Consider the following 13882-nt stretch of genomic DNA (forward strand, 5'->3'; position numbering starts at 1 on the left):
AAATGCAGGAATGGATTTACCATGCAGCGAAATTACAGCACAGCTTTTCTGGCATTATTCTGGCCGCAATAGACTCAGAACAGCGCAACACTAAAGTATATGGATAGCTTACTGGCACTTCCTATGCTCCTATTAGATTTAATCATTATAATCTGTGTCTGTATCCAAAATGTTCTTTAATGAGCCTTTCCGGCTATTACAACACTCGTTTGACATTACCCCTCTGTCATGATGCCAGTGTTTTCTTTTAAAAGTTTCCATTACTGACCCGCTGTACGAAAGCACATGTAGGCCATCAGAGGATCAAGTGTAGTAAAACAAAGGGAAACCTTATTTATCAGGTCTGATAAATAACTTCTATTACATATCTTTTGCTAAAATGGGCAGAACATGGGTATTTTGGTCCTTAACACACTAAGATTTCCATATCACAGAACTTTAGGCCTGGTCCTTACTTTCAATTCTGTCAGGTTTGACCAGCCGGAAATTATTGGAGCGTAGACCAGGTGTAATAAAACATGCAAAACTCATAGTTCTCATATGTGCGGTAGCAGGAGTTACAGAACATATAGGAAATTATCAGGCCATAGCAATGGTGGCCACAGTTTGTTTGATATGGCAATATGCGTAATGTGCTAAATTGTTTTGCCATTTCTCTAATTGACATTATAGATATATATTGGACCTCAAACATCGTAAAGCAAGCAATGTTTAGATCAGACCTAAAACATTTTTGCTAAAACTCAGCACTACCCATGCTGTGCCACTCTGCCTCATTTTAAAAATGCAAACTGACCCTTTCCAAAGATGGTGTTGATAGTGACACTTTGTGGAGATGATGTAGGTGGGCTCCATTACCACATTCCGGTAGCTTGCAGGGAGTTCACTTCTTAATCCTTCTTGAAGGAAGGCACAGTCCCCAGGTCTGTAGTACCAGATTGTGCAGCTAGCTCAGCCATTCAGAGATCTTTGTGTGCAAATCCAGATTCCAGCACGGCAGTCCATCTTTTCCTTGTAGTTTCAGGCAGCAGATCTGGGGGACTATGCAGCTCTCACATGTTTATTCAGTGTTCTGGGGTGACCAGCAGGGGGCACCACTATCCAAAGAGATGTTGGGTGCCACCCAAAAGCATGCCAACTCCCTCCAAAGTGTGTCATCTTTTTGTCCCACAAAGCACTGAACTTCCAAAATCCAACATTGATGATTTCTCTCCTGAGGAGTAAGAGCTAGTTTAACCAACCCACAGTGTGGCTCATCTCCATTAGCTCTCCTATCACTGACCTCTTCAAATTCCTGCGCAAAGTCTGTCATCTGGCTGGGGCACAGGATGTGGGGGTAGGTACGCCTGGTTTTCCTTACTGATCTGCTCTCTCTTTAAGCTCAGTTTAAATTACCAGCCCACTCTGCAGTGTTACGTCGTAGTGAAAGAAACACACCTAGTCAGGTGGGACTGTTCAATATCCTGTCCACACCAGGATCCTTTTATTTAGTAACAAACCCCGCCCCCAATAAATCAATTAACGAACATAAACTATATATGCACCAGGTGGTCCACCGCTACCCCTTCCGGGTTACAGAAAATGGCGACGACCACATCACACTCCATCAGATAACATCTGCTCCGTCAGGCCACTTATCACCTAATCAAACCAGCCTGTCTAACCCTTTTTAATACTGACCAATTAGCAGAGAACACTAGAAGGCTGGATTTTGGCTTACAGAAGAGAAAGTTCCATAACTTTTCTTCTCTACTAGTTATGATAAATTCAACAGTGGCAAGTTGCATTTATCAACACCAATCTTTTAGTCCTAAGAATTATAATGTTTTACTCCTTTCCTAGCAAAAGTTATATCTACATAAAATATTGTAATGTTAGCGTGGAGCTCAGTATCTACAATAGAAGAAAAATTACATGGGCAGTTTTTAACTCACCAGGGCACATAAAACAATATTGTATTAGGTCCTTGCTTAAGGTTACATGACCCCCACCCCTAGGACACCTTGAGGACACCTGGAGGATGCCTAATATGTAAAAATAAGATCTATTATCACTTTTAAAGGGTTCATACCACCAAAGTCTAGTTTACACACAATTTGCTTTTAAAAACAGTCTGCAAAGCCAGGCTGCCTTTAAAATGACAGCAGACACTCAGCAGTGCACACATGCAAATGCAAGAAATATGCTGGGTCTCTAAACATCCAAGTCTTATAACAAAGTCGGGACCTACAGGTATTTTTAACACCACAGCCCTAATATATAATAGGGACTTATAGTGTCTGTTGATACTAATTGTAAGAATTTACTTTTAAAGACAGGCCGTAAGGTAGGACAGCCTTTTAAAGGACAGCAGGCACACAGCAGCACAATCATGCACATGCATGACATCTGCTGGGCCTCTAAACCTTCATGCCCCATTATATACTAGGGACTTAGGTAGATTGCACCCCCTGGCCCTATTATCTAATAGAGACTGATAGGGTCTGTCATTGCCAATTGTAAGTGTTCCCTATTACATTTTCCTTTTTACAAATAGCACTGGCACTGGGCCTGGTTAGCAGAGCCCAGGATACAGACAGAGCCAGTTAACACTAGTATCATTCATCAAAAACATGGGGGTAAACAGGGCAAAAGGATGACTTTTTAGCAGTTTCCCATTCCAAGCTGAACTTAATTTGAACTTTTGAGAATGGGACGAGAAATCATAATCTTAGAGAAGTTTAATCTTCCTCAAAGTCAAACCATCTGACCCGCATCTTAACTTAGATTCTGTAAGTAATCCTTGGCTCTCCTTAGCAACTTGGATCAAAGAGCAAGGGTTTCTTCTGAGAAAACTCATGTGGTATGTGTACAATAGTTGATTTTAAAATCAACTTTTTCACATATGATCATCTTAAAGATAGGAAGCATGTGCATTCATTAGGATTATCTTGGCTCAAACGCATAACATGGAGGTCCCAAGGCATGAAGATTTGCATTTAAACCAACCTCCTTTAGCATTCTGTCTCAGAAGGTCCTTCTGGTCACAGGCCCACCTGCATTCCCTGAACACTCAGGTAACTCAGAGGAAGGTCCTAATGGGCAAACATAACCTTTCATAGAGCATGCACATCAAAGTATCCGAGCTGCGTCGTTCTGCGCTTAGCATGGAGAATTCATGGTGAGCTAAGGGTATCTTATCAAGACTTGCTTAAGGCTTCTTGGATAAAGTTCCTCCAGTAGGCAGGCTCTAAACTGGCTCTAAACTGATTTTTGAACCGTGTTCTGTTGTTACTGTCATCCACATCACAGACTGCATGGTTTTACTCTTCAGGAGACTTCTGTAATTTTCCTAAATCAGTGAAGTCCATGTGTGGTGAGATGTTGAATATAGCACAATATATGTTACTCTCCTTGCCTCATCATGTAGAACTGTGAGTTTAATTGTTTTAGTTATTGTCTTTGCATTACAGTCAAGCTGCACTTGGCTGAGATATAGTATTTGTGCACATGCTAGTTCTAAAAGTCTGTCTGTCTTAAAGTGTATAGCATCCTACCAAATGGTTCATACTAAATGTATTCCATGGATGTTTGCAGGAATGTGTTAGTAATATATATTGCGATTCAACACAATAGTGTTCTGATATGTATGTGATTTTTTTTAACCTAGTCTGCTATTGACATCCTCGGCTTCACTCAAGAAGAAAAGATGGGCATTTACAAGCTAACTGGAGCTGTGATGCACTATGGCAACATGAAATTCAGACAGAAGGCCCGTGAAGAGCAGGGAGAGCCTGATGGTACAGAAGGTAAGCAGGATCCTGCTTTGTGCAGAGTGAAAAGTTCACTTTCTGTAGTGCCAGTGAGATTATGTGGAAGAGCCTTAACTTTTAACATTCCTAATTTTGGTAGCAAAGCCTCTCCACTATCCCCATGCTCATGATTCAAGAATCTTAATATTTAATTCATGAGTCACAAGTATTATCAATCCCACGAGGGGCAATCCCATAATCCTTTAATAACCCGTGAATTTCTGGTGTTCTTGAACCACAAACATATGGCAAGTTTTCTCGAATCCATGAGCAATAAATCTGTGGTGTTGCCAAAGTCATGTATCCAGAGGTTTCAGTGGCCTCAGACCCATAAGCAGTGATTGTCTAGGGTTCTCACATTGATGAGCTATACATAATACCATTAGTCCTGGTTGAAAAGATCTCTCACCTCCATGAGTCATGAGCCTCGTGCATACATATTTCCTCTAGCCATTGTAAATTGCAATCGCAATAAGCCAAATAGATTGTTTGCAAAGGAGGCAGGAGTCTCCAGCTTTCACAAACATGTCTGCAATTAGTGGCCAGAGTTCCTAAAAGCATGGATCATGGGCCTCAGGGGTTTTCAAAAACATTAACCATGTGTATACAATAGACTTGATCACATGGACTATTAGTTTACAGAAATCTCGATGCCAAGGATCTCAGCTCTTCAGGGATTTTAAACCCAGAAGCAAAATGTGAGCACCATTAACAAACGTCCGCTTCCAGAGCCTCCAGTTTTCTGAATCCCAGCAGATCCCCTTTGTGAATGTTGCTAACATCGTTTTTAGATGTAGGATCATGGGACCACTACCTACTCACTACCTACTTCTAAAAATGGTTTGGGTAACTCTTCATTTTTTAACACATCTAGTTTTGCTGCACAAAAAAAGATTGCTTTATTTAAAAAGCACTCACAGACATGGTGGTCGGCTGACCCCAGCAGGCCACCCTCCCTGTAATTATGGCCAGTCATAGTGGATCGCAATATGCGACCTGCCTCATGAATATTGAGGAGGTGAGCTGAATCGCTACCCAAAACGATTTTGTGAACCGGCTGATTAGTACATATATCGGTTTGCAAAATACCAATGTGTTCTGTAGAAGGCGCAGGCTGCTACCACTTTTATTGAATCCATTTGACTACATTACACATAAACAATTGCAAATTGCGAATCGGTATTACTTGCAATTTACTGTCTGCACAGAGAACGTTCCCGTCTTGTGCTCAGTGAACATTTCCATTTTGCTCAATTGGAATTCTTAATTAGAACTAGAAACTAGAATACAACGCGTTAGTCAAAGAGATGACCCTTTAGTCATTGAATACAATCACAACAGACAGTTATTTCTGAGCATACTTAGATTCTTATTTGCAGGGCTTGAGTTGGGGGTACACGCAGGTACACGGCGTCTCCCCACTCGTTTCCCAGGTTGGACGCCGTCCCCCCTGCCAAGAAGTTGGGCCCCACAGAAATATGCTGAAGTTTTCCCGTTGTAATTTCCAGACAAGGGGACACGTTCAGCAGCACCTACACGTTGCCTGCTTTCCATTCCCAGCAGCAACGTTCAGGCAGGGAGGGAGCCTTTTTTCACCTCCAGCTGGGCTGAAGTTAAGGGGCCATTCCGCCTCCTTTGGTTTGTATAGGCTGACTCGGGCCGCCTGGAACCTTACATTTAAATGTGAATGCCACAAAGGGAAACAAAGGCACACAGCCTGCCTTCTCTTCACAGGTACTTAAGAGAGGCATGCTTTTGCCTTTGTTCTGTCCCTGTATATAAATGCAGACACTGTACGACTGTCAGATGGGTTAGTCTGTCCCAGTATTTACACAAATAATTTAAATAGCACTATTTTATTTCTTTTATAGCAATACTTCGTGACTTCATGAGGTCATTTGCATATTGTCTTACTTGGTCAGTCCCCCACTTCTTTTTATAGGACTTGTGCCCTGCTTATTTGGTCATAATCAGACCACCTCCGCTAAACATGAAACTTACTGCCCTTAAGCATGTTCTGAAGTTATTGCTTGCTAAAGCGTTGCATGTCTTTAAATGCAGCTGCATTCTGTGTGCCTGGGATGTGTATCCCTTGATGACTTCTAAGCTTCCCGTCACATTTACATGGCATCATGGGCAAGGCACCGTCTACGGAAACCGAGTATATTCAGCTATGATTTGACCAAGCTAGTTAGAGGTGCTCTTGATGTATATGTGGAATAATTGTGGGAATACCTTGTGTATATAGTGTGTGCACATTCCACATAATTCATTATTTACTGTATATCTCTTTCCTCTATGCAGAGGCTGACAAAGCATCATACCTGATGGGTTTAAATTCAGCAGAGTTACTAAAGGGACTGTGCTACCCAAGAGTCAAGGTTGGGAATGAGTATGTGACCAAAGGCCAAACGGCAGAACAGGTAAGTGAAGGCATGAACCATGTTGAAAGATTATGTCTGAAGACTAATGACTTGTTGTGCAACTGGCTGACATGTCTTTGGGACCTTTTCATATTCAGGTTCAGCAAAATGTAAATGCCCTTTGCAAATCGGTTTACGAAAAGCTGTTCTTGTGGATGGTAACCCGCATCAACCAGCAACTAGACACCAAACTTGCACGACAGCATTTCATCGGAGTGTTGGACATTGCTGGCTTTGAAATTTTCGAGGTTTGTACCTTTGTTTCAGCATTCGCTTGCAGTTATCTCAGGCTGATAAATGAAAACCCTACTTTTTTATGTCACAAACTCAGCTAAATGGCAACTAAGGTGTTGGAATTCTCTTAATTCACTTTGTTGTCCTCAATGTTTGCTGTGAATGTACAAAAGCAGCATCTTGCTTTGCTAGGATGGAAAGGGTCACGTTTTTAAAACTGACTAGTCCAGAATTACCTGAGTCGGGCACCCTCTTCTGGCCTAACTGGAATACTACATCATAGTGACCTTTCTAAAAACTAAAGAGCTGTAAGGTTGTGTATTGCTTTTTCTTTTTTAAATAGATTTCTCTTCATTCTTGCCATATAAATGGATCTAGGCCAACTGGGATGTCTTTCACATAGGTCTAAATATGTTTTGCACTGTCATTTGACTGTGAAATAATCTGTTGTTTTGTTTTGATTCGCCTAAATTCTGTGACATTGTGATTCAGATTGCAAAAAGTCTACTTTTACATTTAGTAATTTTCATTCAAAATATTCAATTCATTTACCTTTATGAAAATCTCAAATCCACTTTTCACAAACCTAATTCTATTGTCCTGTCTTTCTTCGTTATCTTGTTCATCGATATTCCTCTCTTGAGTTCGTTTGTCTTCCTCTACAATTGATAAAGTAAAATTCCACTTCAACAAATCATCTGAGCCATCCCCCCCTCCCCTGCTCGATTTTCCATCAGACCTTCATACTTCTCTGTTGAGATCACCAACAGTGCCCACCACCTGATTTTCCTTCCCTTATTATGCCTCTCACTCTTTATATTTTACCGCACCACTTGGGGGAAGTTCATCTGGTTGTGGGTTGTTTAGTAGATGGGCACCCAGTCTTCACTTGCTCTAGAACTCTACCTGTTTGTGGTCTCCTTTCCTTTGTTCACTCAAACGTTGCAAATTCTGCCTTCATCTAACCTCTCCTCCATACTGACCGTTCTAATCCAGACGTCAATGTGCTTATACTCTGCTCTCTCTATCTGTTATGCTCTTGAAATTTCACCTTACATCTACTTAGCAACCCCCATGAAACAAGCTGAACATTGGCTTTCTCCTTGTCTGAACCATATGCTGCTCTCCGGAAGGCTGCTTTCTTTGAAATATAAAGAGACATTTCAAATATCTCCTTCCATTGATTTTCTTTCGTTGACCTTATTTCTCGGTACTCTTCTGCCCGCTGATCTATTAAATCATTTTACTTCAGACCTCTCATTTCTTTTCTGTCCTCTGGTTGTCATGTCTGAACCAGCTACTCATCCCTTATCTGTCTGAATCCTCTTCTTATTCTTGTTTTTCTCTCACAGCCTCTGAGTTTGACAATTACGTCGCAAATACAATCTCTCCTCCCTGGCTGATCTCCCTTTTTTCTGCTTCTGCCTGATTGTACCAACATGCACCCCTTCTTTTGTTCTTGCTAATCCTACATTATGAACTCTTGGCCTTCTTCTAACGATATGAACTCTGGCTGTCAGTAATACTGTTTTTTATTTCAATGTCTTTGTAAATACGTCTTGGATCTTTCCTCGGTTCTTTAAACATGCTTCAAAACTTATTTTCTCAAGAAACCACCTCTTCATTTTCACACTTTGTAGCTAATGCTGATCGTGTTTCCATTCTTTCTATTTCTTAACTTCTTTTGTGCTTTTTCTCATGCTCATGTCTCGATTTCCAAACTTGCTTTGCCGGGAGGTACTTTCCACTCTATACATTTCACTGAAACTCCTTTCCCATGTCACTATAGACTCATTTCCATTGCGATCCTCAGTACCCTTTCCTCTTTTTTTGATAGAGTTGATGATCCAAGTCTTTGTTATTTTAGAACTTCAAACTCAGTCCTTCATTGGCAATCCTGTTGCCTTTGTTAGCACTCCTTTTTGGTGCTATACTCTAATTGTTCCTCATTTTCGATGCCGTATGAAAACATCAAGGTTTGTTATATACCCACCTTCAATTGCTGTTTCACTATCTTCACCTCAAGGTTGCCTAGTCGCATACAGACTGGCAAGTAAGAAAATACTTTATTTGATTTGGTTTAAATTATACAAAGAGCGGATTAACCGCAAAAAACACATAAACACTTGTGACTTAAAATTCATGTATAAACACTAGTTAGTTAGTAAACTTTCAGTTTAAAACATTTTGATTATTAAAACAAAGGAAAGCAAAGGAAAATAGTACAGTTAGTGCCTTTTAGTCTTATGGAGTTGTTGTGGCTTGAGGAATCTGATTCTTTTACTTATATTTGCTTTGAAGTAAATGTCTAAGCATTTTCTGAATCAAGTTCCGTGTCTTTCTTTTCTAGCGCTTTTGCAGCTAGACTTAAAAGCTTTAATGATTTACATGCCAATTGCACTGTTGACCCTCCTAAACATTTAATTACTGCGAATCTGCATGTCCTTATCTGCTCTTTTTTAAACAACGGCCGCAGCAGTTTTTTCTGTTCGGATAATAGTGCCGGACAAATACAAAGTAGGTGGAGCACTGATTCATCACCTTGTCCGCAAAGGCGACAGTCCATTGAAAGCCAGGTGTGTTTCCATTTGGGAGTTAAATATTTAGTTGGGTACACTCCCAGTCTCAGTAGAATTAATTGCTGTTTCATTCGGTTTACAAAGTGTTCCAAAAGGTATGGTTGGGGCTTTAGCTTTTTATATGTCGGAAGCACCGTCCATGCATTTGTTTTCTTGGACAACGTGGCTTTATCCTGGTCTTGGGACATTTGGTTAACTGTTTTGTTGACCAATTGTTTAAACTCCGAGTAGGACGGTGTAGTATGCCATGCTTCCTCTAACTTTAAAGCCTCAATCAATTTTTTTAAGAACAAATGAACCGAATTAGTCAATTTTGATTGCTGTTCGACCTCCAGCCAGCAGTAATGTACCAGGGAGTCGTCCTCTGCTGCTCGCATTCTCCAATAATATTTGACCAGCGCTCCCTGTCTTGCCATGGTCTGATTCTTTAGCCCAAATTCAAGTCTTATCTGGTCTTGTGAGATATGGCGCGGGATGTTGAACAGTTTTTTGAAGAGGCTGGTTTGGGTGATATTCAAGGATGTTGCATCCTTTCCATTTAATAGTTCGAAACCGTATATAATTGCGGGTAAAAATTTCGATGCCACGACCTTTAATAAGTGAGTAGTGGAGCTGTCACTAAGTTTTTTTGCAAGGTTTTAAATGCAAACAGTAGTTGTTTAGCTTTTGTTTTCCGATGTTCTTGGTTTTGCTTGTAATTAAGATGGCTATCCAGAGTTAATCCCAAGTACTTGTATGTCTCCTCGCGGTCCAAACTATTGCTGTTAATCGTCCAAATGAATTTTGGTATTTTTTTCTGTGGACTGGAAAAACACATGACCTTTGTTTTTTTAAAGTTTATCTGTAGTTGGTTTAGGTCTGTGTATTCTGCCAATTTGTTTATTATTCGTTGTAGGCCACGGGGCATTTGGGAGAGCAACACAATATCATCTGCAAACTTACTATTCTCATATTCCCCAGTTTTGGAGGATCACCTAATGTTGAACGTAGGTGGTTGTCTAGGTCAGCTGTATATATATTAAATAAACAGGGGGCCAAGACGCACCCCTGTTTTAGGCAATTGATGGTAGTGATTTTGTTTGTTAGGCTTCAACCATCTCCCATTTTTATTTGAACCCATGTTTTCGAATAAAGGTCTATGATTGCATTTAATAAATTTGTAGGTGCGCCCCAAGATTCCATTTTTGCACACAAGGCTTGTCTAGGGACCTTATTAAAGGCCGCCTTGAGGGGAAGTTCATCTGGTAGTGGGTTGTTTAGTAGATGGGCAGCCAGTCTTCACTTGCTCTAGAACTCTACCTGTTTGTGGTCTCCTTTCCTTTGTTCACTCAAACGTTGCAAATTATGCCTTCATCTAACCTCTCCTTCATACTGACCGTTCTAATCCAGACGTCAATGTGCTTATACTCTGCTCTCTCTATCTGTTATGCTCTTGAAATTACACCTTAAATCTACTTAGCAACCCCCATGAAACAAGCTGAACATTGGCTTTCTCCTTGTCTGAACCATATGCTGCTCTCCGGAAGGCTGCTTTCTTTGAAATATAAAGAGACATTTCAAATATCTCCTTCCATTGATTTTCTTTCGTTGACCTTATTTCTGGGTACTCTTCTGTCCGCTGATCTATTAAATCATTTTACTTCAGACCTCTCATTTCTTTTCTTTCCTCTTGTTGTCATGTCTGAACCAGCTACTCATCCCTTATCTGTCTGAATCCTCTTTTTATTCTTGTTTTTCTCTCACAGCATCTGACTTTGACAATTACGTCGCAAATGCAATCTCTCCTCCCTGGCTCCTATCCCTTTTTTCTGATTCTGCCTGATTGTACCAACATGCACCCCTTCTTTTGTTCTTGCTAATCCTACATTATGAACTCTTGGCCTTCTTCTAACGATATGAACTCTGGCTGTCAGTAATACTGTTTTTTATTTCAATGTCTTTGTAAATACGTCTTGGATCTTTCCTCAGTTCTTTAAACATGCTTCAAAACTACTGTTCTCAAGAAACCACCTCTTCATTTTCACACTTTGTAGCTAATGTTGATCGTGTTTCTATTCTTTCTATTTCTTAACTTCTTTTGTGCTTTTTCTCATGCTCATGTCTCGATTTCCAAACTTGCTTTGCCGTGAGGTACTTTCCACTCTATACATTTCACTGAAACTCCTTTCCCATGTCACTATAGACTCATTTCCATTGCGATCCTCAGTACCCATTTCTCTTTTTTTGATAGAATTGATGATCCAAGTCTTTGTTATTTTAGAACTTCAAACTCAGTCCTTCATTGGCAATCCTGTTGCCTTTGTTAGCACTCCTTTTTGGTGCTATACTCTAATTGTTCCTAATTTTCGATGCCGTATGAAAACATCAAGGTTTGGTATATAACCACCTTCAATTGCTGTTTCACTATCTTCACCTCAAGGCTACCTAGTCGCATACAGACTGGCAAGTAAGAAAATACTTTATTTGATTTGGTTTAAATCATACAAAGAGCAGATTAACCGCAAAAAACACGTAAACACTTGTGACTTAAAATTCATGTATAAACACTAGTTAGTTAGTAAACTTTCCGTTTAAAGCATTTTGATTATTAAACCAAAGGAAAGCAAAGGAAAATAGTACAGTTAGTGCCTTTTAGTCTTATGGAGTTGTTCTGGCTTGAGGAATCTGATTCTTTTACTTATATTTGCTTTGAAGTAAATGTCTAAGCATTTTCTGAATCAAGTTCCGTGTCTTTCTTTTCTAGCGCTTTTGCAGCTAGACTTAAAAGCTTTAATGATTTACATGCCAATTGCACTGTTGACCCTCCTAAACATTTTATTACTGCGGATCTGCATGTTCTTATCTGCTCTTTTTTCAACAACGGCCGCAGCAGTTGTTTCCGTTCGGATAATAGTGCCGGACAAATACAAAGTAGGTGGAGCACTGATTCATCACCTTGTCCGCAAAGGCGACAGTCCATTGAAAGCCAGGTGTGTTTCCATTTGGGAGTTAAATATTTAGTTGGGTACACTCCCAGTCTCAGTAGAATTAATTGCTGTTTCATTCGGTTTACAAAGTGTTCCAAAAGGTATGGTTGGGGCTTTAGCTTTTTATATGTCGGAAGCACCGTCCATGCATTTGTTTTCTTGGACAACATGGCTTTATCCTGGTCTTGGGACATTTGGATAACTGTTTTGTTTACCGATTGTTTAAACTCCGAGTAGGACGGTGTAGTATGCCATGCTTCCTCTATCTTTAAAGCCTCAATCGATGTTTTTAAGAACAAATGAACCGAATTAGTCAATTTTGATTACTTTTCGACCTCCAGCCAGCAGTAATGTACCGGGGAGTCGTCCTCTGCTGCTCGCATTCTCCAATAATATTTGACCAGCGCTCCCTGTCTTGCCATGGTCTGATTCTTTAGCCCAAATTCAAGTCTTATCCGGTCTTGTGAGATACGGCGCGGGATGTTGAACAGTTTTTTGAAGAGGCTGGTTTGGGCGATATTCAAGGATGTTGCATCCTTTCCATTTAATAGTTCGGAACCGTATATAATTGCGGGTACAAATTTTGATGCCACGACCTTTAATAAGTGAGTAGTGGAGCTGTCACTAAGTTTTTTTTGCAAGGTTTTAAATGCAAACTGTAGTTGTTTAGCTTTTGTTTTCCGATGTTCTTGGTGTTGCTTGTAATTAAGATGGCTATCCAGAGTTAATCCCAGGTACTTGTATGTCTCCTCGCGGTCCAAACTATTGCTGTTAATCGTCCAAATGAATTTTGGTATTTTTTCTGTGGACTGGAAAAACACATGACCTTTGTTTTTTTAAAGTTTATCTGTAGTTGGTTTAGGTCTGTGTATTGTGCCAATTTGTTTATTAGTCGTTGTAGACCACGGGGTGTTTGGGAGAGCAACACAATATCATCTGCGTATTGCAAACTTACTGTTCTCACATTCCCCAGTTTTGGAGGATCGCCTAATGTTGAACGTAGGTGGTTGTCTAGGTCAGCTGTATGTATATTAAAGAAACAGGGGGCCAAGACGCACCCCTGTTTTAGGCTATTGATGGTAGTGATTTTGTTTGTTAGGCTTCGACCATCTCCCATTTTTATTTGAACCCATGTTTTTGAATAAAGGTCTATGATTGCATTCAATAAATTTGTAGGTGCGCCCCAAGATTCAATTTTTGCCCACAAGGCTTGTCTAGGGACCTTATCAAAGGCCGCCTTGAGGGGAAGTTCATCTGGTTGTGGGTTGTTTAGTAGATGGGCACCCAGTCTTCACTTGCTCTAGAACTCTACCTGTTTGTGGTCTCCTTTCCTTTGTTCACTCAAACGTTGCAAATTCTGCCTTCATCTAACCTCTCCTCCATACTGACCGTTCTAATCCAGACGTCAATGTGCTTATACTCTGCTCTCTCTATCTGTTATGCTCTTGAAATTTCACCTTAAATCTACTTAGCAACCCCCATGAAGCAAGCTGAACATTGGCTTTCTCCTTGTCGGAACCACTTGTCTGCTCTCCGGAAGGCTGCTTTCTTTGAAATATAAAGAGACATTTCAAATATCTCCTTCCATTGATTTTCTTTTGTTGACCTTATTTCTCGGTACTCTTCTGTCTGCTGATCTATTAAATCATTTTACTTCAGACCTCTCATTTCTTTTCTTTCCTCTTGTTGTCATGTCTGAACCAGCTACTCATCCCTTATCTTTCTGAATCCTCTTCTTATTCTTGTTTTTCTCTCACAGCCTCTGACTTTGACAATTACGTCGCAAATACAATCTCTCCTCCCTGGCTGATATCCCCTTTTTCTGCTTCTGCCTGATTGTACCAACATGCACCCCTTCTTTTGTTCTTGCTAATCCTACATTATGAACT

General features: G+C 40.3%; 1 protein-coding gene across 1 annotated transcript in view; it reads left to right on the forward strand.

Annotated features, from left to right (window-relative positions):
- Window positions 1-13882, forward strand: part of LOC144770324 (myosin-3) — a 100177-nt gene that overhangs the window by 26611 nt on the left and 59684 nt on the right. Inside the window, exons 11-13 of the mRNA XM_078654756.1 lie at window positions 3650-3788; window positions 6096-6214; window positions 6313-6462. Of these exons, the coding sequence (XP_078510882.1) occupies window positions 3650-3788; window positions 6096-6214; window positions 6313-6462 (408 nt within the window). The remainder of the gene's footprint in view (window positions 1-3649; window positions 3789-6095; window positions 6215-6312; window positions 6463-13882) is intronic.

This window comes from Lissotriton helveticus, chromosome 7 (genome assembly GCF_964261635.1).
Source record: "Lissotriton helveticus chromosome 7, aLisHel1.1, whole genome shotgun sequence".
NCBI classification, from domain to species: domain Eukaryota; kingdom Metazoa; phylum Chordata; class Amphibia; order Caudata; family Salamandridae; genus Lissotriton; species Lissotriton helveticus.